A 27,332-nucleotide genomic window follows, 5' to 3' on the forward strand; every position below is an offset into this window, starting at 1 on the left:
TTCTGCTTTCCTCTTGTACAAGAAAAGCTCAGACCTCTTGCTTTCCCTTTCACTGTCTTCGCTTAAAGAAATGAGTTCGATTCGATTTAAATGGGTAACCCGTTTTATTGTTGGATAATTACTTTTTCCCTGTAACGTATCGTGAGGTGAGGGTTACTATTACTAGGGGTGGGCACGGTTCGGTTTGGACCGGTTTTTGCCTCAAATTAGAACCGATCCAATACTATTCATCCGGTTTGGTTCGGTTCGGTTTTAATTAAAAAAATTTCAAAAACTGTCCGGTTCGGTTTGAACCGGTTTCGGTCCGGTTCCGGTTCGGTTCGGTTTTGAACCGGATTATAAAAATTATTTTTTAAAATTACTTTTTAATACAATTCTCAACTGAAATATTATTTTTTTACTTGAAAATTAACAAATTATTCAATTTCATATAAAAAATAAATATTAAAGTGAGAAAATAGAGATATTTTGACATTGAACTTGGATAAATATTATGTTTTTTTTAGTGAAATTAAAAATATAGCATTAAATATAAATATATATATTGAAATTATATATTTTTTTAGTTTCACCGGTTCGGTTCGGCCCGGTTCGGTTTTTGAAGACATGGAACCGGATCCGGAACCGGTCCAAACCGGTCCGGTTCGGTTTTTGACCGGTTTTTGACTTTTTAGTCAACTCGGTTTTTTTCCGGTTTGGTTCGGTGCAGTTTGGTTTGGATTTCCGGTTCGCCGGTTTGAGTGCCCACCCCTAACTATTACTATGGGGCCCATGGCCTTTGCCGACATAAAACATTCAAAATCTACAGATTCAGGTGGTAACGGGCCCCATAGCCTTTGCCGACTAAAAACATTCAAAATCTACAGATTCAGGTCACATCCGTAATAAAACCACAACCCGATCCCCGATCCTACACGTAATACTTCCGCGGAAAGAGTCCAGCCGAAAAAAGAAGATATTATTAAGCAGCAGACAAAGCGGGTGACAAACTGCCGCAAATAACGTAGTGTAACTAGACGAAGCAACCCATTTTCCATTTTGGGTCAAACTCAAAAGCGCGACGAAGAAGATGGAGAAGAAGCCTCTGCTCGGCGGTGAGGGCAGCGGCGATCGATTGGCGGTCTTCAGACGCCGCTCCGATGCCATCACCTTTGGCTCTCCTTATCAGAAAGCTGCCGCACTCGTCGATTTGGTCTGACAAACCTTCTTTCAATCTTGCTCTTTACTCTTTGCTCTTTGAGTTGCAAATGCATTGCAATCATGGCTGAAATTGCAATAATCTGCAGGCGGAAGATGGCGTTGGCTTGCCTGAGCAGATACTTGATCAAGAAAATTTCCAGAGTGCTGCAAAGTTTTACTTTCTTTATGTTCGATTTAGCTTCCTTTGGGCTTTCCTATATTTTGCTCTCATAATACTCAATTTCCTTGAGGTGAGTTTTTGCTTTTATTTTTATTTATAGTTATTTGCGGTTATTTATTTGTCCAATTTTAGCATCCCCTTTGATTGTTGTTTGGTGTTGGTTAATTCTGTGCAGAAACCTCTATGGTGCGCGAGGTATACTGAATATACATGTAGTGACAGAGACTACTACTATCTTGGGGAGTTGCCATACTTAAATGCTGTTGAGTCGCTTATTTTTGAGGTAATTTTAGCTTTTGGACTCTCTTGCTATTGTAGTTTCATATTCAACTTTCGAATAAAGTTCATCATAAATGTTGGATACCCCATTGGACATTGCTTTTAAAGATTTCAATGAGTTGTTTTAAGTTTACCATTTTAATACCTTACAAACTTTAGAACTCATTAGTTTACTTATGCTATATGTGGAGGGTGAAGTTCTTCAAAATGGGTGTTTGGGTTTGGGTTGGAAGGCTGTAATGTACTGATCTTGTGTGTTTGGGTTTGTAGCTGTCTGGTTGTCTGTCGGCTCTTTGTTTGTTTGTTTCTTTCTGGTGGTGTTGGTGGATTTCTTGTCCACCTGTTTTACCTGTTTTTGTTGTATTTGGCTGGTTATCTTTTTAATTGAATGTTTCTTATAAAAAAAAATATTTGTGGAAGGTGAAGTTCTTCAAAATGTTTTGTCCTTGTGTCCAGGAGTGCTGCAAAAATATTTGCACCACTCACGATCACAAGGTGCATATGGAATGGTTAAATCATGATAATTAAAACCCAACATGTGGAATTCAAATTGACATTGGAAGGTTGTAATTGCTTTCATTAGAACTTAGGGTCTCTTGATCTGATACATACAGTTGGTTGGTTTACCACTATCCCAAAAGTTTAAGCTGTTATAATGCTGGATAACAATTGCTTTTAGTTCGATTATTTAGCAATTAGATCACACTAACTTTTGTTATCCGATTGAGATATTTTGTTCTCCTCTGAAGATGAAGTAGGTTTTGTGTAATCCCCCAAGCACTTGTGGTAATATTGGAAGTCCAGTAGACAGTATCAATAAATTAGGGAGAGAATTATTATAACTCTATACGGGTTTTTAATAGACTAGAACCTTAATTGGTTATATTTTTATTTCTATTTCCAACAGACAGAAAACGTCATATATACCACCTCCTTGCATTATAGTTTTATTTTTAAAAAAAACACTCTGCTATGAATTATCTCGAACCAGAACTTTGGATTTTCTAAATAAATAATATATTTCATTTTCTTCCCGATAATATTGGGTTGTGGGTGAGGTAATAATTTTGAACATTGGTCTCGCATTACTGGTATAGATGTTTAAGGATATTGATTATAAACCTCTGTTTGACTTTTATTTTCAAGTTTGTAAACTTATCTCAACCAGTATTAGAATTTAGTGGTACCTTTTAATGACAGTACTCCTTAACAAGTAGGGCTGGATACCATTAGCATGCACAAACAAAATTCCATCTTCTAACAAACTGTAGTTAAAGTTAGAATGCATAAACAATTTATTAAGTAATGTATATTTGTTGTTTACTTAGCAGAAATTGAATATGGAAAATACTTTTTTCCTAGGTGTAGCCTGACTGCCCGATCAGTGCTGGAAAAATGTTGTTTGAAGATTCATGTGGTCCACCTGAGCTTCTTACATTCATTTTTCTGACATTTCGTTTATTTTTTTTTATTTTTTAATGTGTGTCTATTTTCTGTTTTATAATGCATTAGATAGCTAGTTTTCTATTATCTTTTAAATTTTTTTAAATTTTACCTTTTCCTGTGCAGGGCATAACACTCATTATACTTATGGTGCACACATTCTTTCCAATTTCATACGAAGGGTTCAATCTCTATTGGAAAAATCATCTTAATCGATTTAAGGTAGGTGTTTGGTTTTGGCTTTATAGTTGGCTGTAATTATGGTCTTGTAGAACCGTTTATGTGATTCAAATTGCGCTTACTTGATTTGCTGCTTGCCAAATCCAAATAATCTGAGATGACTCGGTGGGTTGGGTGGGGGAGCTTTGGGTGGTTAGATCCTGGCTACTGTTGGTGCTACCTGTAACCAAGGATGACAATATTGGTGTACAACTCGACATTTGGGCCAAAATGTCCCTTTTTACAAGTTTTAATTTTTTTGGTCAAAGTTTTGATTTATTTAACTGTTATGCAATTCTTTATTATTTTAGGAATGCAATATAAACCATGAAGGAATTTACATGAATATTACAAAGTATGTATGTTTTTCATGTTTATCACACAAGACATCTTCAATATGCCTTTCATATTGAATATTCGAAATCTGTATATTAGACTTTTCTTCATAATAGAAGGCAGAAAAATATGGTCTAGGGTTCTGGGTTTTGCACAGATAGAAAGTTATCTTCTTATAAAAGACAACTAAGCAAAGAATCCAGCCAAAAATCCTTGAGAAATTGATTTAGGCCTTTAGTCCTTTGTGACAACATATGGTTATTTCTAGAGGCCACGGTTGTACGAAAAAGTGAACTGCTAAAATGGTAGTGTTCATCTTTTCTAGGCATGTATATTATAATATTTATTTTGTGCATTTGGACCTAACTATTGATATCTTCAGCCTTATAAATAGGGGAAACGATATTGAATAGAACTTTTACCGTAACATGGTTCTCAAATAAACTGATTGTTTTGATTGAAAATAGGCCCAGATAGTCTTGATATTGCATAAATAAAGTACGTCGATATTGTCGATTTGCTACAGTAATAGTTATATTCGATAGCTTTTCCCTATAAAGAGTTCAGAAAAGAGAGCAGTTTTTGGTGTAGAAATGATAAAATCAAGGTTGAATTCAAAATTTTGATTTGTCCACGGGCCGTAACACCCATATGATAATTTTGTTTCTTTTTAGTAATAAATTTGTTTGATTTTGATTTTGATTTTCAGGTCATGGGCCTACTACTTTTGGTTGCTGATCTGATGGTTTATGTTCTCTATTTGTCTCCAACGGCCTTTGATTCCCTTCCTCTCAGGATTGCGCCATACATCAGAGTTATCTTTTTCATCTTAAACTTTAGGTATTGTGTGTAAAACTTGATTCATGTGTTTATTCAGTGTGGTGTACATAGTCATACACGGAGATTCTTTCAAACTTGGTGGAAAAAAAGCCTGGGGCAAGAAGGGAGATTTTTCCAGCATGCAACCATCTTTAGTTCTTTCTTTAGTTTTGCACAAGAAATTTACTTATATCAGTTTAAGCAAGGATGACCGTGCAACCTTGACATGTAATTTTTTTTGACTTATGCACAGGAATTTTGCTTATATAAATTTGAACAAAATTATTTTAAGGGACTGTAATTAGACCAAACATGATCATTTGGTTGAACTGTAACATCTTTGTATGGTTTAGCTCTTTGACATCACGTTAGGTGGTTTTTCTCATTGTTATTTAAGGTAACATACCCGTTATGGAGGAAAATAAAGTAACTCTAGGGCAACATCAGATGTAGAGTTAGTTTGATGCTGTGGTTTTGATTTTTTTTTTTTAGTATTAACACGACACGAATTCGCAATATCGTACTTATATTAACGGTTCTTTTTATTGTTAACAACTTTATCTTGATTTAGTTTGATGCTGCGGTGTTGATTAATTTTTTTTTTTCCTTTTTCCCATTTTACTTATATTAATAGGGAGTTGCGGTCGTGCATGCTCATCCTGGCAGGAATGCTTGGCACATACTTAAACATCTTGGTTTGTTAACTATCTATTGTTGTGCTGTTATTTTTGTGCCATCATTTTGTTAGTTCCTTATTGTCTTACCTGCTATCTTTATTTATATTATTGGCCCCCTCTCCTGAAGCTTGTTGTGGGTAATGGAGGAGAGTCAGATTTTGGGAATATATTGTGTTGGGGAAGTCGTCTTTCCATTGTTTATTTCCCACTTTGTATCGAGCTTCTTTGAATTGTAATGCCGCCATCTCTTCTTTGGCAGTTCTCTCTTCACTTGGTGTTATTTAATTGAACTTACAATTTTATCTAAACTTCAATGCTAGGGAGTTCCAAGTATTTGCAGATTTGTCCTCTCTTATATGTAATGTCTCCTTGAGCTCGAGTCTAGTTGACCAAAGATCATGGTCAACGCATCCTTCTGGTAGCTTTTTCCTGCAAATCATTGTTCCTTCATTGGTACAGAAAAACTGGATTCGTCCTCAGAGACATTTAAGATCATTTGGATGGCCTGTATGCCAGCTATGGTGCAAATTTTCTCTTGGGTGGTGGCTCATGGAAAATTAAATACCTGTTACATGTTGTAGAGAAGACTCTTTGTATGGTTATCTCTGCCTTGGTGCGTGGTGTAAACTGGATGAGGAGAATGCAGACCACATTTTTCTGCACTGCAGGTTCATTACTAAGATTTGGAGGATTTCAGGAGGTGTTTGGCTTGGTGTGGGTTTTCTCTAGAAACTGCTCTGTGTTGGTAGGGGGTTTCATGAATGAAGGGGTTAAGGATTTAAGGTTTAGGATTTGAACAAGAGAATCTTTAGAGATAAGGAAGAGGGTTTGGAGTCAATTTGGATAGAGTTAGACTTTTTGCCTCTTTGTCCAGACATTTTAGAGACATTTCTCTTAGTGCAATCCTTTTTGATTGTGGAAGAGCGTTGCACTGAGCCTGAGTGTATCTTGGGAAGCTGCTGCTTCTGGTTTTTTCATGTTTGAGAGATTTTGTTCATGTATTGTAGTTTTTGTAGGTTGACCCTAGATTCTGTTCATCTTTCCGACTTCTATTATTCTAGTTGCCATCAAAAAAAAAAATTCTTACTTTCTGTTATACAGTTCCTAAGGCTTCTGTGATGGTAAAGTTCCATCAGTTCTGTTTCAATTTCAAAATTTTAATATTCAATGAATAAGCTTCCTTTTTAGGCTTTCACTGTTTAATTTTTTTTCAATTGCAGGCTATGTGGCTTTTATTTCTTCTGTTTGCCAGTTGGTTAGCCTATGTCATGTTTGAAGATACCCAACAGGGGAAAATAATGTTTACTTCGTATGGTACCACCTTGTATCAAATGTTTGTTTTATTCACCACGTCCAACAATCCAGATGTCTGGATACCTGCCTACAAGTAAGTGTTGTCTTGAAAATTGATTATAATCTTACTCTTGTTTCTTTCTCTTGGTTTTGAGTTTCAACCAATAAAGTCTGGTTTGCTACTGCCAAGCTGAGAAATGTTAAATTTTGCTATATATATTTTCATGCGTTTCCCATTATTTTGGGCTCCATTTAGATGGAAGGATTTGAAAGAAAGGATATTTATTTGACAACAAGGCTAAATTTGCTACAAAAACTCTACCACATTAGAATGAATTTATTTGAAATAACTAGATGTAGTACATTTGAAATGGATTTGAAATGACTACATGCAAGGAATCATTTGAAATCCATTTGTTTTCTTCCTTTCTTGTCCAAATCTTGGCATGCATGGATTGTCTATGCGAACAATTTTACCTTATAATCTCATCTAAATCCATAGATTTTGAATCCCTCCATCCAAATGGAGCTTTAGGGATTTTTAATTTGAGTTGATTTGGATGGTATGTAACTCCTTGGAGATGAACGGGAATTAGGAAATATTGAAATCCTATTGCCTTCTTTAAAAACAATAAAAAAAATTATATCTGTCTCTATTCCCTATGTTTAGTTCTGAATTACCTAACCTCTTTTTGAAAAGGAAGAAACATTTATTAATAAAAATCAAACAATACAATCTGTGGACAAGAAGTACACTTCAGAATACAGAATCAAACCCAAAAAAAAGGGGAAAAGAAGAAAAAGTGAAAATCCTACAAAATGTTATTTGTTTAACAAGAACAACTAATCCCAACTTATTGTTGCCTTCCAATCTAATACGCTTCTGTCAAGTTTTGCATGATGCCCTTTTCATTAGCTGGTTATCTAGCTGGTCGGTTTCTCGTCCACCTTGTTTTTGTACTGACTTTGGGCGCTAATAAAATTTTGTTTTCGTGGACTAAAAGAAAAAAGGATTTCTAACAAGTCTACATCTCTAAAACCATTAGATACAGTGGCCCACAAGGATGACCAAAACTTCACACAGCTCTTCCACCTCTGCCCTTTTATGCTCTTCAAAATTTCTTCTGTTTCTTTCCATCCAAATCATCCTTATTACCTTTAACCAGAGTTAAATAACAGTTGGGCGATGATTGACTTGATTGACAATTTCACCCTGCTCTCTGCACATCACTCACTAGGTTGGAGCTAAATGCTGATCTGGTCTTCTTTGTTGGAAGCTGATCACACATGTTTAGCTTCACATGAGCAACTCTGACCTTGGGAGGGTCTTTTGCCTTCCATTTTAGCCGAGCTGGTTCAAATCTTGAAACAGTAATATCCTTTTCTAAGATGCCTGAAATATGATTGGCAGGTAAATTCTCTCTGCACATTCGAGTCTCTAAGATGCCTATTTGTTTAGCTAGCATGTGCTAGCCAGACTAGTGGACAATTTATTCATTGTTCTCTTCTTTTTTAAGGAAATTACGTTTCTTATAAAAAAACAATTTCCCCTGCATTTTCCATTCTCTATAGCCTTGAATCGGATTGCTTTGTTGTCAATCTAAAGGTCCATTTGAGCTGGTTCAAAATTTATTTATAGACAGTTATCCTTCGGGAACTGTTATGAAAATCTGGAGGAAGTTTTTTTTTTTGAACATGTGGGTAATGTAAAAAAATCAAGAAGGTATTGCTTTCATATTATGGACACATTATGGGATAAAAATCAATGAGAAATAAGCAAATCAGCCTAAATGCAAGAGAAAAGTCAGCAGGAGGAAAGTCACCACGAAAAGTGAAGGGGGATCAGTCAAGCAATAGGGAAATCAACATAAATGCACGAGAAAGAGGAAACTATATACAGCCCTGTCGAAACAGAGAAGAAAAGTTTCTCTTTAGATGGCTACTTTAAAGTGCTTGTAGTGCATTTAGGTTTATTTATTTATTAAGTTCTTTTAGGCCCCGTTTGGTTCACGGAACGGATTTGAGGGGAAATCATTTCCCATGTCATTTCCTAAGGGATGGGAAATGGAAGACTCCTTTCCCACATTTGGTAATGCCGGGAAAGTAACCGGGAGATATCACTTTATTTCTTTTCCCATGTTTGTTTTGAGTAGGAATGGAAAACAAAGTTTGTATAGTTTTCCAATTATTCCCATATTAAATCAAATAAAAAAAGAATGCATTTAATGATATATTGTAATTCTAAATTGTTAATGGGGACAAAATGTTCATGAAAAATATGCATTTAATGTTGACTCATTTTCCCAAACTTTCCCATGAGGAGGGAAAACAAGACGCAAGTTGGAAGGAGGGCTTCACTTTCCCCCATACTTTCCCATATGTTGGGTAACCATTTCCCATGCTTGGACTTACCAAACATGGGAAAGTAATTGATTTCCCATCCCACAAGCCTCCTTTCCCATGAACCAAACGGGGCCTTAATAGCATTTCTGGGGACACATTAGGATTTCTGGAAGTTTAACATTGGCATTTTCCTTTTATTTTAGCTTCTAGAGATTGTTTATTCCTCTGCAAATTGGTATTAGAGTAGTTTACAGTTTTATTAATGTTTTCTTATTACATGATTTGCACTTTTATTTCGTTGGTGCCACTATTTAATGAAATGTTATTATATTTATTATTTAGGGCTTCACGTTGGTATTCCTTGTTTTTTGTTCTCTACGTGCTGCTGGGAGTTTACTTTGTCACTAATTTGATCCTTGCTGTTGTATACGACAGCTTCAAAAGTCAGGTGTATTTCATTTATCTACTTTGAGCTCTTACCATGTGTTTAACTACATGACTGCAACTGTTCTATTTGTATTTGGTCGTCACTTGTTAAGCTGCTGCTATAGCTTACTACACTAGCAGTGTTGATGGAAAAAATATGAATGCACATGCTTATATCTTATTTGTTTTGTAGCTTGCAAAACAAGTTTCTGAGATGGATCAGTCGAGGAAAAGTATACTAAAAAAGGCCTTCAATTTATTAGATAAGGATGTAAGTAATGGTTGCCGCTCATCCTTTAGATCTTCCTTTGGACTGCTTTTCAATAACTTTCGCTGATTTCTTTCATACAGGAAATAAGAGATATGAGCATCTTCCTTTATACATTTATTATTCAGTTTCTCATCTCTATATTTAGTGACTTCTCATCTGTCAGACCTTCAATGCTTAAGAAAATAACGGAAAAAGGGAATGGAAAATTTTAGGTTTTGGATAAGGTACAAGAGAAGAGGGGTAAGGAAGGAAGAGGGAAGCAAAACATATTTGCATTAAGATTGTTAGTTGGAATGTATGAAGATTGGGGGCACAATGAAAAGGAAGGTAATAAAGAAAGTTATCGTAAATTGTGGTGCAGATATAGTGTTACCCAAGTCATGTAAGAGAAAGAGTGGTCACCAAAGTGGCTTTTATCAATTGTATGATTTTTATTCTATTCTAATCTGAAGAAATGGTGAGTCCGGCGATCATCACCAAAGCCTTTTAGGCATGTAGATATGTGGCTTGAACATCAATCTTCAAAAAAATGTTTTATAAAATGGCGGGCAGATGGGGAGGAACAAGTTTGGGGAGGGTTCAAATTTATGAGAAAATTGAGAGCTTCAAAGGAGAAAATTAAGTTTATGGGTTGCTACACTGCCAGTTGGATTTATTGAATGCCAAGCAAAAGAAAACTACTTATTCCATCTGAGTTTTGTTGTAAAAAATGTGCTTTGTATGTGCATGTTGTCTCAGATTCTGTAATTATGGTGAGTTAGCTTTCCTTGAACTTCCATCCTTGTTATCAGTTTTTTCTTTCTCCTTTTTCCCACTGGGAAACACTGTTTATTTAATTTGTAGCAATGCTGTAGATCTTTAGCCGGGATTGTAGGTAAAACATAATAATCACAATTAGATTCACATTTATATGGAAGTTTCTTCTGTTGCGTGTGGTGTGTTGATTATGTTCTACTGCTATTAACATTTTGTTGCATGTCATAATTGGTCTAAGTGTTCCATCATTTTGTGTTTGACAGAATGTTGGATCTCTCAATAAGGATCAGTGCATTCAACTATTTGAGGAACTAAATAAATACAGGTATTGATGGTTCAATCTAATCCATATGCTGTCAATGTTCCATGTATATTTTGAGGTCCTTTTGCTTGAATGTGAAAGTGAGTACTCAGTGTCTTACTAAGTTGACTGTGCCCCTTTCGTGCTTGCCTCACATACGCAGACCAACTAGTTATTTCTTATACTGTGTCAGTGTTACATTGTCCTGATCTATCTTGTGTTGTAAAATATTTGCATGTGTCAACTGCTAGTTTGTGATTTTTATTATTTCGTGATGTCGACCCCGCAAATGTTGAACTATTTCTTTGTTTAAATTTTGTTTAGGACTTTGCCAAAAATATCGAGGGAAGAATTTGGGCTGATATTTGATGAGCTGGATGCCAGTGGTGATTTCCAGGTAGATTAATTTCTTCTGGCTCTTAATTAGACTAGTTTTTTTTTAATTCTTTAGTATGAATTTGACACATTCATTATTTTTATTTTCTCATCACCTAGATTAATTTTATGATTATTTTGTTTTCTAGTATTTATAATTCAACTAGAACTGCCCATTTTTTAGTAAGGTGTGCACTTGACATCTAAATACAACAATCCACGGTTGTGGACACAAAACGTTATGCTTGAGTGGATAACCCATGGGTAGAGGGTTTCATAAATTTTAGTGAGTGATACTATGATGAGTTTTACAAATTTTACTTTGGCTCCACTGACATCCACACAATTGCTCTCCTAGCCCGCCCTCTAAAAAGTTTCCCTTACTTGCCCATTTTACCATCACATAGTCCATTTTTCAAATTTTCTTTTTCAACATTCAAAATTTGGAGAAAAAGGGTCCTGACCGGCCAACAGTAGGGAGAAGGGAGAGGGGAGAAGGGGGAAATATTTATTTATTTTTTTTAAAGAAAAAAAAAGAAAAGAAGAGGAATGAGGGCAAATGATGCAGGGTTGTAGAGAGGAATTATCTAGGTGCCCCGAGAGCCACCATTATGATAATGCGGTCCTTATGGTAATCCTGTGAAATTTTATAATAATGCACTGGTGCATGCCAAAGGGAGGTGTGGGGTTGTGCGACACACCTCATTCCAACTCAATGAGCATGTCACTTTTTAAAATCTTTTATATGGATATCATTTTCCCATTTGATACAAACATTGATATGTATAATTAATTGGTACACAAATTAGTTATGCCAATTGTAAGCAAGATAATTGGCTTTCCAAGTAGAAATTGGGCGTGTTCTTAGTCAAGAAAATAAGTCAATTTCGGGCCTCTGTTTATAGGATAGAGCTAAATTTTGGGCATCTCTTTGGGCCTCTGTTTCTGGGCAGTTGAAGGATTATCACTACTCCATCATCTTGAGAGATATGGAAGCAGTCTTAAGATGATTTTATATAAGTGTTTTCTAGTTTTAGATATATATATATTCCGGAGCAGTAGGCTAGCTATATTTTTCCCTTATTCTGTTGTTTTTTGAGTTCAGTTTCCCTTTTGATTATCAATACAAACGTTTCTATTCCAAAAAAAAAAAGCCAATTTCCTCTAACAGAGAAAAGTTGGATGAGGATTAACATCTTTTTCTATTTATGATAAGTAGTGCAAGCTCTCAACCATTGGTGTTACTGTTCATAAGGAGTTCGTTCTTGTATTCTGATCACGAGGCACTCAAGTATTGAATTCGGACAGGAAGTTGAATGTCCAATGTGCTAGATGGAGTTATTTCTAACAAGAGTATACCTTTATTCTCAAACATAATATTGAAAAGGCTGGTTGATTCACTGAGTCATAATTCTTTGTCCGGGAAAGTTGTGGGATTTAAACGACTAAAGAGGGGTTGGTTGCCTCTTCCACATGAATTGTGGCAGGTCATTAGTATGGATTTTATTCTGGGTCTTACAATGACTATCAAAGGCTGTCAATTTTCTGGTAGCGGACAGACTTTCTAAAACTAGTCATTTCATTCCCTGTAGCAAGACTTTTATGCGGTGTACATCACCATAATATTCTTCAAAGAGGTGTTGCATTTACATGGACTGTCAATAACCGTAGTTTGTGATTGAGATGTGAAGTTCATGTGCTATTTGGGTGAACTTTGTTGAAACTATTGCATACTGAACTTCTCTTTCCAGCCCTTTTCATCCTCAGATTAAGGGAAAATCCAAGGTGGGTGAACAGAAGGGTGATTGTTGAGACACTTCATGTGACTAATTGGGATCTTATTCTTCCCATGGCAGAATTTGCATATAGTGGTTAACCCTGTTGTAGTAATTGGTGGTGGGATCCATCTTGAGAAAATATGTTTTCGGTAAAACTAACCCTAGCTTACCCAAACTAACTACAGAGAGAACACATTCAGTTTTATTAAGAGTAAGATTAACATTTTCATGATCCATTGATGCAACCCTTGGAGTATCATCTAGAGTCTCAACTCTTCTGCTTGAGAAGCAGCATTTTGCCATGTAGAGATAAATTGTACTACAATCTTTGTAGATAAGTCTTATCACCAGCTGGGATCATTGCACAATAACTAGTGTTTGTGATTTATATCTCCTTGCTATGCCATACTTTCATAATAGGAGATCTTAATTATGTTCCAGCACTAATCCCCCTTATTGTTAATTTGTTACTAAAGTACTGCCCTGATTTTCCTATAGTTCATGATTATCTGTCCACAATGTGAATTCCAAACTAACTTGTTTTGAGGACTTATTGTGGAACACATTTCACACTTCTCTTACGGGCTTTTGGGAAAATCAGTTTTTTCCTCTGTTAATTTTTTGGCAGATCCAATCTGTTAAGGAGTTGAAATAGTTAGATAATTCTCCTATTAAATCGTGAGTCTGCAGATGAGATCTGGGTTTAACATATCTTTGCTAGTATCTCTCTGATTGATATTTTTATTATTTTTTCTATATACTGCCCTTCCTTTGATACATGTGCATGTTAGCATGTATCTTGTGTGTACTTTATATATTAAGTTTCATTTGGTCACTATCATTTGTTAACTCTGCATCTCCCTGATTTATTTGCTGGACATTTATCTGTTTCACTGGTAGATCAACTTGGAAGAATTTACAGACCTTTGCAATGCCATTGGTCTAAGATTCCCGAAGGAGGATACTGTAAGTTGAATTGCTTAGACCCAAAACACAAGAAAGTTGCTGGTTCATTTAATATGATGGTGAAGTGTTCTTATACTGGACACTTTAAATTTTGGGTGCAGCCATCTTTGTTTGAAAAATTCCCTTCATTCTACCATTCATTATTGTCTGAGAAGTTGAAGGCCTTCGTACGGAGCCCCAAATTTGGATACATAATATCCTTCATACTCATAGTCAATCTGGTTGCTGTTATTGTCGAAACAACGGTATGGCTTGAAACTCAATAGAAATTACACAACTGCTCTGCATAAATCAGTGTGCACACATACGCATGCACAAATACATGTATTCATATACGGAGCTTCTAAAGAGAGATCCCCTTTTACTATTCACCAAGAGGGATTGCAGGTTAGGCCAACCATCAATGCAATCCGATGATCCGAACTGTTTGATTTCTAGGACATCATTCAAGGATCATAGTTGCAAAAAATGACTGAAATCTGAAAGTATTAAGACATCTAACAATAACATAGCAGATGGACGAACACAATGTTTCCACTAAAACAGCGAAATGTGCATTATCATAATAAAATGCTCCAACAATCTCAGATTTTGCTAATTTTTTGTTGGGAAGATTCTAAAATGGGGACCTAAAAACTAGGAGGTTCGGATCCTTAAACCACAATGCAGAGTGCTCCCAACAATGGTATCCCTTTCAACTATTCATCCCTAGGGATCCCTCTTACGAAGTGGCATTTATCATTATATAACATTAAAATTTGAATTGTCAAACTTTAATTGAGAATAAAGTTTTACTAAATTTAAGGGTTAAATATCAAAATGGTTCCATGTTTTATTATGTTGGCCAACTTGGTTCCTGTGTTTTCAATTTGGCAAATTCTGTCCTTGGGTTTGGAACTGTCAGGCGATGTGGTGCATTTCATTAAATTCCCTTTTAATTTTTTTATAAAATAAATAAAAGATATAACTATTTGAATTCAATTTAAAACAGAATAAATACAGCCTGAACTAATAAAAACAAGATTTAAAATTAAATAATTAAAAAGGAAAAGAAACCACTATCCCATCCCAGCCAGCCTCCCCCTCCCCGCCTATGGCAGCCGCCATCACCCTTCTCCCTCTCTCTCACCAACACCCCCCCCCTCCCACCGCGGACAACAACTCACCATACTGTCCAGCTCGACCCCCAGCCACTTTCCCCACCAAGGCCACAACCCCATGCCACACCCAGCTCCCATTTGCCCCATCCTCAGCGGCTCCCACAGATCTTCCACCTGATCTAGCCCCATCTCTGCCCACCTGGTCGTCGTCCCACTCCACACAACCCCCACACTCCTCTGTCGTGCTCCTCCACCAAAAAGACTACTGATATCTATTCTTGTCAATGCAAGAAAACTATCACTTTCACATTTTGTTTTTATCTGCGATCTTGTTTCATTATTTATGAAGGGTTCAATGGAATGTTATGCCACTTTCTTCTTAACCATGGTTTGAATAATTTGAACATTTTATAGCTCATTATTAATTGCTGTTATTATTTATATATCGACTTGTATCGCGATGTATGTTAATTTTGAATTTGGTGGCTTCAGCTTGATATAGAAAACAATACTGGTCAAAAGGCATGGCAAGCGGCAGAGTTTGTCTTTGGTAAGGGCTTCCTACAGTATTAATTCTTCTGGTACTGTCTTCCTTGGAATAGGAGTTGAATAATGATGCATTTAGTATTGAAGATGTTTATAGCTGTCTAAATTTCAAAATGTTCTAAAACTTGTGGCCTGGGGTTATTATATATATCAAAGAAAGCACAATCATATATTCCAACCAGTTAAAGTACTTCAATTTCCAGTTTTCGGTTGCTGATGAATAATTAGAGTACATTAGCTGGTTGTTATTAACAATCATATGCATTTTCTTTAGTTTCCTCACAGCCAGTTGTTGATGTCAGTTTTTGAGAGCTATTTCTGGGGACCTTAGCTTTAAATTGTTCAAATGGTTTGTTTTGTGTCCCACAGGGTGGATATATGTACTGGAAATGGCTCTGAAAGTCTATTCTTTTGGATTTCAGAACTATTGGAGGGATGGTCAAAATCGCTTTGATTTTCTGGTCACATGGATAATAGGTAACCTGTACGGACAATCACATACAATGTTTAAAACTTTAATGATGAATGAAGTGCCTTAATTGTAAACCAAAATAGTTCTTTTGCACGTGTACCCTCATATAAATTCTATTGTTTGGTCATTGTCTTGAATTGGTTTATTAAGCAACAGGATAAGAAAAATGTTCAAGACAACATGTGGCCCAAAGAGGCTCTTGGTAGGGAACATCTTGATACAGTCCTAATCTTCATGGGAAGCACTATCAAGTGGCTCACAAGTACAAAACTGCATGACCCAGAAGGACATATTACTTGCTAAGCATGCCATCTCTAAAACCTCACATTACCTACACTACACATATATCTGAAAAGATTCACTTTTTATTTTAATCTAAGCTTAATTATTGTTTTGCCTCCTAGACTATCATCCGAATCTCACTTTCTCCCCTGAATTTTATTTTGTCTCACTTAAACCCCTGAATTTAACTTCCATGTCTGACATTTCCCACCTCCGTTAAGTCTCTCAACAAATTTGTGAAGTTTGATGACATGGCACAACTGGGTTGGTTTTTTTGGCCTACATGTCATCTTTGTTGGCGCCAAGCAGACAAACAATTACTAAGAGATTCTTTATGAAAATTCTTATCTTTTAAAAAAAATTAAAACAAAATAATACTAAGTTGAAATAGAAAATTTAAAATGAAATAGAAAAACCAAAACAATCCCCTGCTCGCTGGACACCTCTCCCTCACTCTCTGCATACTCCATCGACAGAGAGCAAATAAATCCAACTTGGAAGAGACAATTAATAGCACTTAAGGCTACAGAGCTGTGGCAGCCTATGAGGAGTTGGATAACAGTCGAGGGACTTCAATAACGCCATTGAAGAGGAAGAGAGAGGGTTTTTCTAGGGGTGTTGGATGGTGAAGTTTTGTTTATAATTTGGTATATGATCTTAAAAATGATTTCTAACATATCAAGATCTTCGAAGTATTGTTCAATATGTAACTTGACTTTTTATCCCCACAAACTATGTTGTATATACGTCATGATGTTAGGTGTAATTCACTGAATTTTAGGTTGACTTTGGACTGTATCTAGAACCGTGGGATGATTGTAAGGGGTTACTTACCTATTTTATACCTCTGTGTATAGCTATTTGCTCCTTTTACTGGACAATAATATGCATCAATTAAATCCCCATTTTCTCTACTTTCAGCATTCTCAGCTTTTTATTAGACCAAATTGATTTTTACCTTCATTTTCAACAAGGTCAGAGCAAAGAATTTTTAAAGATGATATTCTTTAAGTCTGTCATATATGTTTTTCGCTGATTATTGTGGCCCCATTCAACATTATGTGTCTCTTTCCTCGTAAGCATTGCCCTCCCCTACCGTCTCCCTATTTGGTAATTCACTGTAAATTGCATAGGTATTTCACCTTTCCAAGAATCTCATGTTTCGAACTGGGAAGTTAAAGCAGTAAACCTGAACTTTTGGACTTGGTATCAGTCTGGGAACACATCGGAGCAAGAAACCTAACTAAAAAGATGTCATTTACATTTATTAACTTGATATGTGCAATCATGTTTTTAACGTATTATTTCTATGCCTAATTAAATTTGGATTTTGTGCATCGTTCTTATCATTATTAGATTGCATAATATATCTATGACGAATGATTATCACTTTTGCAGTTATTGGGGAAACTATAACTTTTGTGACTCCTGACGGACTAATTTTTTTCTCAAATGGAGAATGGTAGGGGCAATCTAATTCTTATACTCTCTGCTATTAGCTTTCCTATATTTCCGCTTTTTACTGGTTCTAATTTTTTGTTGATGAACTATCTTCAAGCCAGAGATTTCTTGTAGGCTCGGAGTTCTTGTGTCTGCAAGTTTAGGTGCAAGACTCCAAGCAGTATTCTTTCTTGCGCCTAGAGTTTAGGCACATGACTCCAAATAGGACAGTCTTTCATGATTACAAGATTTTTGTAGGACAATGAATGTAATTGAATTTCTGATTTTCTTGTTCACAGGATTCGCTACCTTCTCATTGCAAGAATGTTACGATTGATTAGGATCCTGATGCATGTCCAGCGTTACCGAGCATTTCTTGCCACGTTCTTAACTCTCATACCAAGTTTGATGCCATACCTTGGGACCATATTTTGTGTAATGTGTATCTATTGTACACTTGGGGTACAGGTAATACAGTGCTATTTAAACTATCATTTGTAACTTTTTTTGGTCTTTCATTAAAAAAAGAGGACAAAGGGTTCCTCTGGCCCACCAGACCAGACAAGCAAACTCTAGAATTTAAAATAGCAACCAAAAAGCTACAAAAAATAAAATAAAAATAATAATAAAACTATCACAACAATACTGTAAGGCACTACAGTTTTCCAATAACACGTGTTCTTTTTAGTCGCACAAAAAGTAAAAGATAACATTTTCCTTTTACTTGAATGATGTCACACCCTTATTGACTCTATTCTCTATATTATCTACCATCCTATATTATTATTATTATTATTTTATTTATTTTCTTATTTGTAAAGAAAGGCTGAAAACTTCTACATATTTTACCATTTGAGATGCAAAAATGAAGCTCATTTTCATTCAAGAGTACTGCTTTAAAACCAAGATAAATATCAGAATTCTGGATACCAATTGATGTCACAGCATTTCAATTGTTCATATTTGTTCCCACTCTGAATCAAACTTATGTCTAATGTCTAAGATACTGTGATTATCTGCCCTATGATTTTTTGACCAAAATTGAGGAATACTTTTGGTGCCTCTAGTATTCTTATTTATGATTCTCAGTTTGAAAGGTTCCATGTTGTCTAAGGCAGACAGTGGTTACTGAATCCATTTGTAATTATATGTCATGGCATGTCTTCCAAACCCCTTCGTAATACACTTACATTTCTGACACTACAGTATAATCAAACCTTCAACTTTTATACCAATTTTATAGCGGTCCCTAAGGATTTCTTTATTTTCTAATTTGTAGGTATTCGGTGGAATTGTTAATGCGGGAAATGCCTCTTTGGAAGGAACAGATTTTTATGAGAATGAGTATCCTTTGTCATTGATGGGACTCCTTTCGTTAAACCTGCGATATTTGGTAGAATATCAAACAGGATTGCTATTATCTCCTTCTTAAATGTTAATTCATTGACTTTTCTTGACATAATCAGCTATTTACTTTTCAACTTCAATGACTACCCAAATGGGATGGTGACACTTTTCAATTTGCTAGTCATGGGGAACTGGCAAATTTGGATAGAGGTATATAAATGTCCCTATTTTTTTTTTGTATTTTGTTTAGTAACATATCCCGCATTTTCCCCCCTAGCCCCCCATTAGCCCCACTGGATGGGGAAAAGAGAAATGCCCTTTTCTTTAATAACTTGGCAATTCTTAGGACCTATCTGAATGCAGAGACGAAAAATCCTGGGAATCTGTCATAAACAAATCATGCGTAACTGAAAGCCAAATGGTCTGTCTATCTGTAGTCCATAGTAGATTGGACTGGTTATGTTAAATACCCTGTCTTAAACTTTAAATCTGTGGGTGATAGATCAAGAGCAGAATATCCTTGTTTGCAATACTTTTTTACGATGCTTTTCTATTGGATGTGTACTGCTCATCCTTCTGTGTTTCCTTCGCTGTGGGTTGGTTTACTTTAATGCATCTAGCTTATTTATTTCTGTATATTTCTTGCATAATTTTGTTATTATACATTTCTTGAACATTCCACTTCATTTGCTGAACCACGTATGTTTCATGGAGCAGATTTCAGAATTCAGACTTTTTTAAAGTTGTTCAGGAACACTTTGGCCTCGTTTGGTGGGTAGGATAAGTAGTAGGATTGGATTAGCTTAATCGAATACTATGTTTCGTGCTAAAAACTGAATGTGGATAGGATGAAAGGATAATCCCACCATAATCCCATTATGTGCATTTCTATAGGATAACTTACCCTACCAAAAAGGTGGGATACATAATCCCACTACTCCAGCCCTTTTGACCTTGGACCCAAGACCCTGGAACCGCGACACAAACCCAGGACACAAGTGCCGATAAATGATATTTATCCTTTCTATCCAATGTAATACATTTTACCTCCTAATCCAATCTAATCCTAGTCACCAAGCATGGCCCTTAAGCAATTATAATCATTTTTGCCTCATATTTGATCAAAGAAGAAATAAATGGCTATTATGTCACTAATCATTTATGTTTTACTATTTCAGGGTTACAAGGAATTAACAGGAACTTGGTGGAGCATGGCATATTTTGTCAGCTTTTATCTTATAACTATCTTACTGCTATTGAATTTGGTGAGCTACAAAAATGTTACTGCAATATTTCATCTGTACTTTATTACATGCATGCATGCAAATATATCCTGTATGCATGAATTCTCATGCAATTCATACATTGATGCATCAAATGTACGACTCAGATTTCACATTGGGTGAAACAATCCTCTGCTGAATAAATTTTTCTATGAACATTATAAAATTGCAACTAGGGAGTTGGAAGCTCTGCTCCAGTTCCATTCCCTTTCTAAAGAGCATAAGCTCTTTCCAACAATGATTGGGGAAAAAGGCTGCTATCACCTCACTCAGACTCGAATTTGGACTGAGCATACGGAGTTGGACGATGAAATATAACAAGTAAACTGCGGGCCTTGTTCGTTGCAGAGAGAAGCAAGAGAAGAAAAAAAGACGGGGGGTGGGAGTGAGGGGAGCAAGGTCTATCCCAATCGCCACATGGATTGGAGGAAAATCCACACATAGTGCCCTATCAAAGTGCTTTTATACTACCTAAGTTCCTAACACTTGGCAGAAGACTGTAAATTTTAGTCCATAGGCATAAGGTACCCGCAAACAAGAAAATGGTTTATGATTAACTCAGTCGATGCATGGATAAAGTTCTCAATGAATTAAATTCAGTCAACGTGCAAAAGGGATTCTTAGTTTCTTTTTTAGTTTGTTTCTTGATTATATTCCGCACTAAAACCTTTGAAACTAAGATGCATACTAGACAGCAGTATGTTTCAGGGTACTGAATCATTCTCAGTACAATTTCTTTTTTTGAAAAAGAGAAGAAGAGATTATCTTTTCTCTATATTTTATTGTTTTAAAGCATCAAAATGAGGTTGGTAAGCTTTTTATTTATCTGTTGGTTAGCAAATGTTGTAAGTAAAGAAATTTGAGATTCTACACATCTATATGCAAACTCAATCATTGGAAATGATGTGATCTTGACATTTGTAGGAACACTTTAATCAGAAAGATTGAATAAAGTGGTCTTAGATACTGAGGCTGGCTTGTACTTAGCATGGGTGTTTTGTGTCTCATCATGCATATCTCTCAGTTTCGCTAAAGATATAACAGAAAGTAAACCTGAAATTTGTTTTTTTTGGTAAATGTAATTTCAGGTAGTAGCTTTTGTCTTGGAGGCTTTCTTTGCTGAAATGGATCTTGAGACATCAGAAAAATGTGAAGGAGATGAGAAGGTAAGTATCTTTTGGGTTGTTATTCATATGAGCCTTGTTTTTGTCTTCATTTATGCCGTTGGGACTCCTTGTTAAACATATGTTGAATGAACATTTTCAAATTATAACCCATAAATTCCCTGGTGTCGGATTAAAACTATTCATGCATTAAATAGTTGATGTGACAGCTGGCTAATTTTGAATTGACTTTTATGGTCTCTATAAAGAGCCAGCACAGGTAGTTTTCTACATGATCTGGTTTTTTGTACAGAGTTTGGCCTTAATGATTTCTGTGTGCATTATAAGGGTTGACCTCATGCCAACCCTGAAATTTTAGGATGAAAAAATTCTTGCTGGGTTGGAAGCTTGGACTCAACCCCGAAGTTTTTCATTTTTCCTGCTTTTATGGAGTCATGTATAATAGACCTGTGGTCATTATCAATTCAGTGCTACTAAATGAGTTTAAATTTGTCTTACTTTATATAGGAAGTGGAAGGAGCAGAAGATCGACATCGATCTTTGGGGTACGTATTTCTAAAAAATTGTGGCTGTCAAGTTGTTACCTAAGCCTATTCTTAAAAGTGTTACAGATAGTCTAAACTCAAATCTTGCATTTTGTGCAGCTCCAAAACTCAAAGCCAGAGAATTGATGTTCTTCTCCACCATATGTTGAGTGCAGAGCTAACTGAGACACAGCCCTCTAATGCATAGCTTCCTATATTTCCATTGTGGTAATGAATTCCTTTTTATCTCAAGTCGACTGTTAAAATATTTAATTCTTTCAAAAATTTCTCCTGTAGCATATGATCTTGAATATGAATGCACCCGTATTGTGGATTAATGAGTTATGTTTTTCAAATGGGTGCTTCTACTCATACACCACTAAAAACTTTATTGAATGTCAAATTTGTCCTTTTTGTGAAAGAACAAACTATTGACAAAGGCTATTTGAAAAGTCATTTTCGTTCGCTGTTCATATCCCCCACCAAAATCGGTGACACGCACACTCAATTTCTTCACCCTAAAACCCTCAAGTAAACCCTAAGCCACGCTTTAACTCACTGGCTCACAGAGGGATGCAAGTTATTTTCGATGAATGGATGCTCAAACCGATTTCATTAGTCTTCATACCGATAAGGTGAGTGAGAAAAACATTATAATTGACAACTTAGGCTAAGCCTCAATTTTTCCTGATCTTGACCTGATCCAAATTAAGACCATAAAGCCTGTCAAGCACAAGATATGTTGAACGAGCTGGTGGTCTAGGCCTCCACCCGGGCATAGGGTCCTGGAGTGACTGCTGGTTAAGTTGGAGCTCTGACAATAGAAATCATGGGTAACTAAGAATATCCTGATAATTAAGGCAATCAAAGATATAGCTTCAAATTGTGGGTGCCAGGAATATTTCATTTTAAGATTCCATGTTGTTTAATGGGACTTGTACAACACTTGACTTCCGGTATCTTAATGCCTTGGCTGAGTGGTGTCAGACTGTGATTAACTTCGATTGTGCTTCTCTCAATTTTTGGGCATTGTCGATACAGTTTTCAGATAAATGAGCATAGCATTGACATAGAGTAAGTTTTGTTTAGGCATTCCATCAATTAGCTAGGTTGGTCATTTCGACTTATATTTTATGTGATTCTTGGCAGATTGTGTTTATGGAACTATAGAAACAGTGAAGGAAATATCGACTCAAGAAGGCTACCTCTCTTTGTCTTCAGATTTTCTTGCTGGTCTGAGAATGAAATCTTTTTGGAAGTGAGACCTTGCTGGAGACGAATACATCGTTGTTGTGCAATGGACTATGTTCCTACATTTAGGTTCGATCAACGAGTGCTTTTACCATGATTCTGTTTCCAGTAATTTTTGTTTTCACATTTTTGCTACTGATACACAGATTGTTCATCAAATTTGTAAATTTGTTGTAATGTTAATTGATTATACAAGTAAAACCACTAAAAGGTATATGGCGTTATGAGTGGCATATCCTGTAAATATTTTATATATTTTCAATACATACATATATATTTTCAACCTTTATTTAATATTTTAAAGTCAATTAAATTAGCAATTTATCCAGAACCTCCTTTGAATTTAGGGATTCTCACATTTGTTGTTTGGAATTTGTTTTGGCAATTCCAGCTTATTTATTCCTGGCGTTTTGGGGTCTCTAGTAGAGGGTGGCCGCAGAAAGCCAACTAATTCATTCCCAAAGGTTATAATACAGTTAAAAAGTCCAAATTCTAGCTTTTGGGGTGAAATTTTTTGGACCGTTGGATGGAGAAAGAGAGAAATTGCAATCTGACTGTTCTTTTTGTTCGAATATAAAAGCTTTCATTGAATTAGAGACCAAGGCTTTGAGTACAAGCGAAGACTAGTGTGAGCAACTATAAACAAAATAAATGATAGGACAATTGAAATCTGAGTGGAAGCTTCACCTGCCAAATTAGTTTGAGAGAGTATATATATATTTTGAATTTTGATAAACTTGACAGATGGATTTCATGAATCATGGATCATTGCATGCAAGAGGTTGCAGGTTTAGGTGATGTTGGTATATTTAGTGTGTATGCAGAGGGTGGGGGAGAGGGTTGGAGGAGTGGTGGAAATCCTGGGATAACAATAATTAGGTTATGTTTTTTTTTGGGTGATAATTATGTTGGTTTTAAAATTTTAATTTTAAGTTATAGAGAATTGACAAAAATGCCTTTAAATTTGAAGGAAAGTTTAACGTAGTTAGACGTAGGTGATATATTGCAACACTATAAAATTCAGGTGGCTCATAGTAAAAATTAAAAGTTCAAGTGGTACTTGCACTCACCTAAGAAGTCAAGTGGTATTTATGCAAATTTCCCTAATATTTCTCATAAAGAGACATCGATCTATAAATTAGTGATGGTGGCCGTGGTGGTGACATCATATGCGATATTGGTAGTTGTGCTACTAGTGGTGACGTGGTGGTGGTGATGGCTATGACAAAGTCTAATAACGCTACGGGCACCAACTTGTTTACCAACTTTTAGATACCAACACATGTGGTACATGACATGGCAACCTATGTCATCTGCCATCTCATCTATTTTAATTACATAATTTGTTATATAAATAAAAGAATTTCACACAAAAACAAAAAAAATAAACAAAAAAATAAAGAAACCCATTTAATATTTAGGTCCCTTCCGTCTTCCTCCTTGGCTCCCCCACCCTCTCCTCTCTTGAAAAAAACCCTAGAAATTCAACAGTCCTCCATGATGGCCAATATATCTCTCAGTATGGGAATCAAAGTCAGAATTCAAGCCATAATATAATTCCAATCAAAGCATTCAGCTTCCTCCCTTTCAATTGCCGCTAGTTGAAACTTCTCAAATTCAAAGCACCGAGCCTTTGTGGTTTAGCATTAAACCTCCTTCTTCCTCTCTGAAAAACCCTAGAAATTCAGCAGTCCTTCATTGAAGAATTAAAGTTCTCATCGCACCATTTTATTCAACCACAATAACGTCGTCGATAGGTATGTACATACTTGAGCAATTTTTTATCACTTGGGTTTTAGTGTTCTAATACTCATATTTTATGATAAGTTGATAACTAAAAACAAAACAAAAGTTCTGCATAAATTGCTCCAGCAATCCCGACACAAGTCTTGTGATCATCACAAAAACAAAAAACTCCCTTGTGAAAGAACAATCAGTGATTCATATACAAATAGACATGAATATATGCAGATAGATTCTGATGCATAAGCTTATTCATAATGACATAAATACTCCTAAATCTTTTTGTATAAATCTCGATGACTTGATAAACGGAGTAGTTGGAAAATTGCATAGTTTAGTGATTGGATTTCAGTAAAAACTCACCAAATGACTCTTTCCATCACATTATGATGTAGATCAAGTTTTAGGGTTTAGTGTTAGAGTTTCGGTAATGCAAGTTTGTTTTGATTTGAATAAGCTCCTATTTTTCAGGAGCTAGTAGTTCATTTAAGTTAGGAGTTGATCAGGTCAAGTATGACCGAGTTGTTTGCTTAGTTGCCACGGTCTTCGGGATGTGGAGACGTGGTTTGTTTTAATTTGTTTTTTCAGTTGTAATGGCTATTTAAGCCAAATATGTTCTGTTAATAATTAGTGGATTATTTCACGATCTTTACAGCTTCTTAGAGCTAGGTCTTTGATACTCCAACAATTGGTATCAGAGCCCTTAACCCTAATAAAACTATGTAATCACACAAGCATCAATGCAAGTTCAATTTTTCAAAGAAGTGTTCTAGAAAAGATCAAAAGCATCCTAAGGTAGACGCAGGAAAACGTCCAAAACATCCTAAGAGAGATGCAGGAAAAGGGCCAAAGCCTCCTAAGCCTAGTAAGGGAGACGTAGGACAACGTCCAAAGCGTCCTAAAGGTCCTCAGTTTTCACACAACTTCGAAAATCAAAATAAGCACAAAATCAACTTCAATTCTCATCAAAGTTGTCATATCACAAATGAATCACTCAAAAGGGGGCTGCAATGCATCACTCAATAATAAACATGAGAATAGAGACTTAACTCGTAATGAAAATATGAAGAACAGGCAATAATATGATCTCAAGAAGGAGGCCAAACATTTAAAAGCAGTAAAATAAGCATAATTCAACCACATGACATTTATGATCAATTTAGGTCTTTAAAATAGGTTGTAATGGGGCTAAGGGTATAAGGTGAGGTGAGTGAGAAATGAAAGGTATGGATAATACAGAGTTTAAGGAACTCAAAATGTGCGAGCATACAACAATTTATTACAAGACTTCGAATCATCATGCTTAGATATATATATTCTTTTTTTTTTTTTTACATGATCACTTAGACTATAAAGCCTTATACCTCCATTTATTCTGATTCACACTCCTTTCTTCCATTTGAACAACCATCAATTTACTTTTAGGGCCAAGAAAGAAACTTGGAAATGAATTTTCAATCAATCACCACTTAACCACAACTTTTCTCTTTTCTTTCACGAATTGAGTGAAGTTCTCTCTCTCTCTCTCTCTCTCTCTTTTTTTTTTTTTTCAATATGTAACACTGTAATGACCCAAACCTAAAATTCATATTTAATTAGTAATTTATTATACAGAAAGACAATTTTGCCCTTTGACTAAATTATGAACTCAAAGTTGACTTTTTGACCGAAAAGGAATTTGACAATTCCACATACACCGTTGTGTAGAGCACAATGACACGAGTTCATAGACACGAAGTGGACTCGAATCGGAGTTTTAACGAAGAAAATACGATTAAAATATCAAGAGGGGCAAAATGGTAAATTGGAAAATCAGATTTTATAAAACCTGTTTCTCTCTCTCTTCCCCATCAGTTTCTCTCCCTTCTCTCTCTCTCTCTCTCTCCCGCGCGCGACGTCCGTCGCCCCCCTCCCCTTCCGATCAACCCAGCCACCACCACAGGCCACCCCGACCTACGGCACCGGTACCGACGGGACTGCCTGGCCCTCACCGTCACGACCCGACCATTCTCCGCCCACGAGCCGACCGGAGTTGGCCGGAAAAAGGAGAAAATCGCCGGTTTTCGGGCTAAACTTCCAACCCTTCGTTCTCCTTCAATTCTCCTCCAAATCTTTCGAGTAAGGTATGGATTCTCATCTATTTTTCGTGCTCTAGCTGATGGTTGGATAGGTTTTTATCAATTTTAACCGTAGATTGCCCAGTTTGTGAATTGAAATTCAGCCGGTTTTCGGCCTCCGTGTTCGGCCACTTCCGATCAGTTTTTGGGGTTGGTCCAAGAACAAAAGTGGTTCCAAATATGGTGTTATACCTAGGATAGGAGTTTGGAGCCTTAGTTTTGAGATTTTCCGGCGATGCGTTATCGCTTTGGACACCCATCGCTGCCGGCGCGTGCGGCGGCGCGTGGGTGAGTGTGGTGCATTGACACTGTGTTCTGATGCGATCCTTAGGTCGTCACGAGCGTATAGGAATTCGCGGATCTCAATTTGGATACCGTTTGAGTCTCGAAGGGATTTTCCATATTGTGCGATTATCGGGTTCAATATTGTTGAGCCGTTGGATCGTAATCAATTTTAGATA

General features: G+C 36.1%; 1 protein-coding gene across 1 annotated transcript; it reads left to right on the top strand.

The window, feature by feature from the left end:
- LOC18766008 (two pore calcium channel protein 1) lies at nucleotides 924-23,300 on the top strand. The gene is made up of 24 exons (XM_007198870.2): nucleotides 924-1,192; nucleotides 1,287-1,430; nucleotides 1,536-1,643; nucleotides 3,209-3,304; nucleotides 4,347-4,477; nucleotides 5,091-5,151; nucleotides 6,354-6,520; nucleotides 9,112-9,217; nucleotides 9,389-9,466; nucleotides 10,486-10,547; nucleotides 10,848-10,920; nucleotides 13,577-13,642; nucleotides 13,744-13,887; nucleotides 15,235-15,292; nucleotides 15,658-15,765; nucleotides 17,441-17,504; nucleotides 17,782-17,950; nucleotides 18,762-18,826; nucleotides 18,949-19,039; nucleotides 20,008-20,094; nucleotides 21,201-21,278; nucleotides 21,744-21,781; nucleotides 21,881-21,988; nucleotides 22,910-23,300. Exons 1-23 carry the CDS (start codon nucleotides 1,070-1,072, stop codon nucleotides 21,966-21,968), a joined length of 2,205 nt encoding a protein of 734 aa, XP_007198932.1. The 5' UTR covers nucleotides 924-1,069; the 3' UTR covers nucleotides 21,969-21,988; nucleotides 22,910-23,300.

This window comes from Prunus persica, chromosome G3 (assembly GCF_000346465.2).
Source record: "Prunus persica cultivar Lovell chromosome G3, Prunus_persica_NCBIv2, whole genome shotgun sequence".
Taxonomy (NCBI): domain Eukaryota; kingdom Viridiplantae; phylum Streptophyta; class Magnoliopsida; order Rosales; family Rosaceae; genus Prunus; species Prunus persica.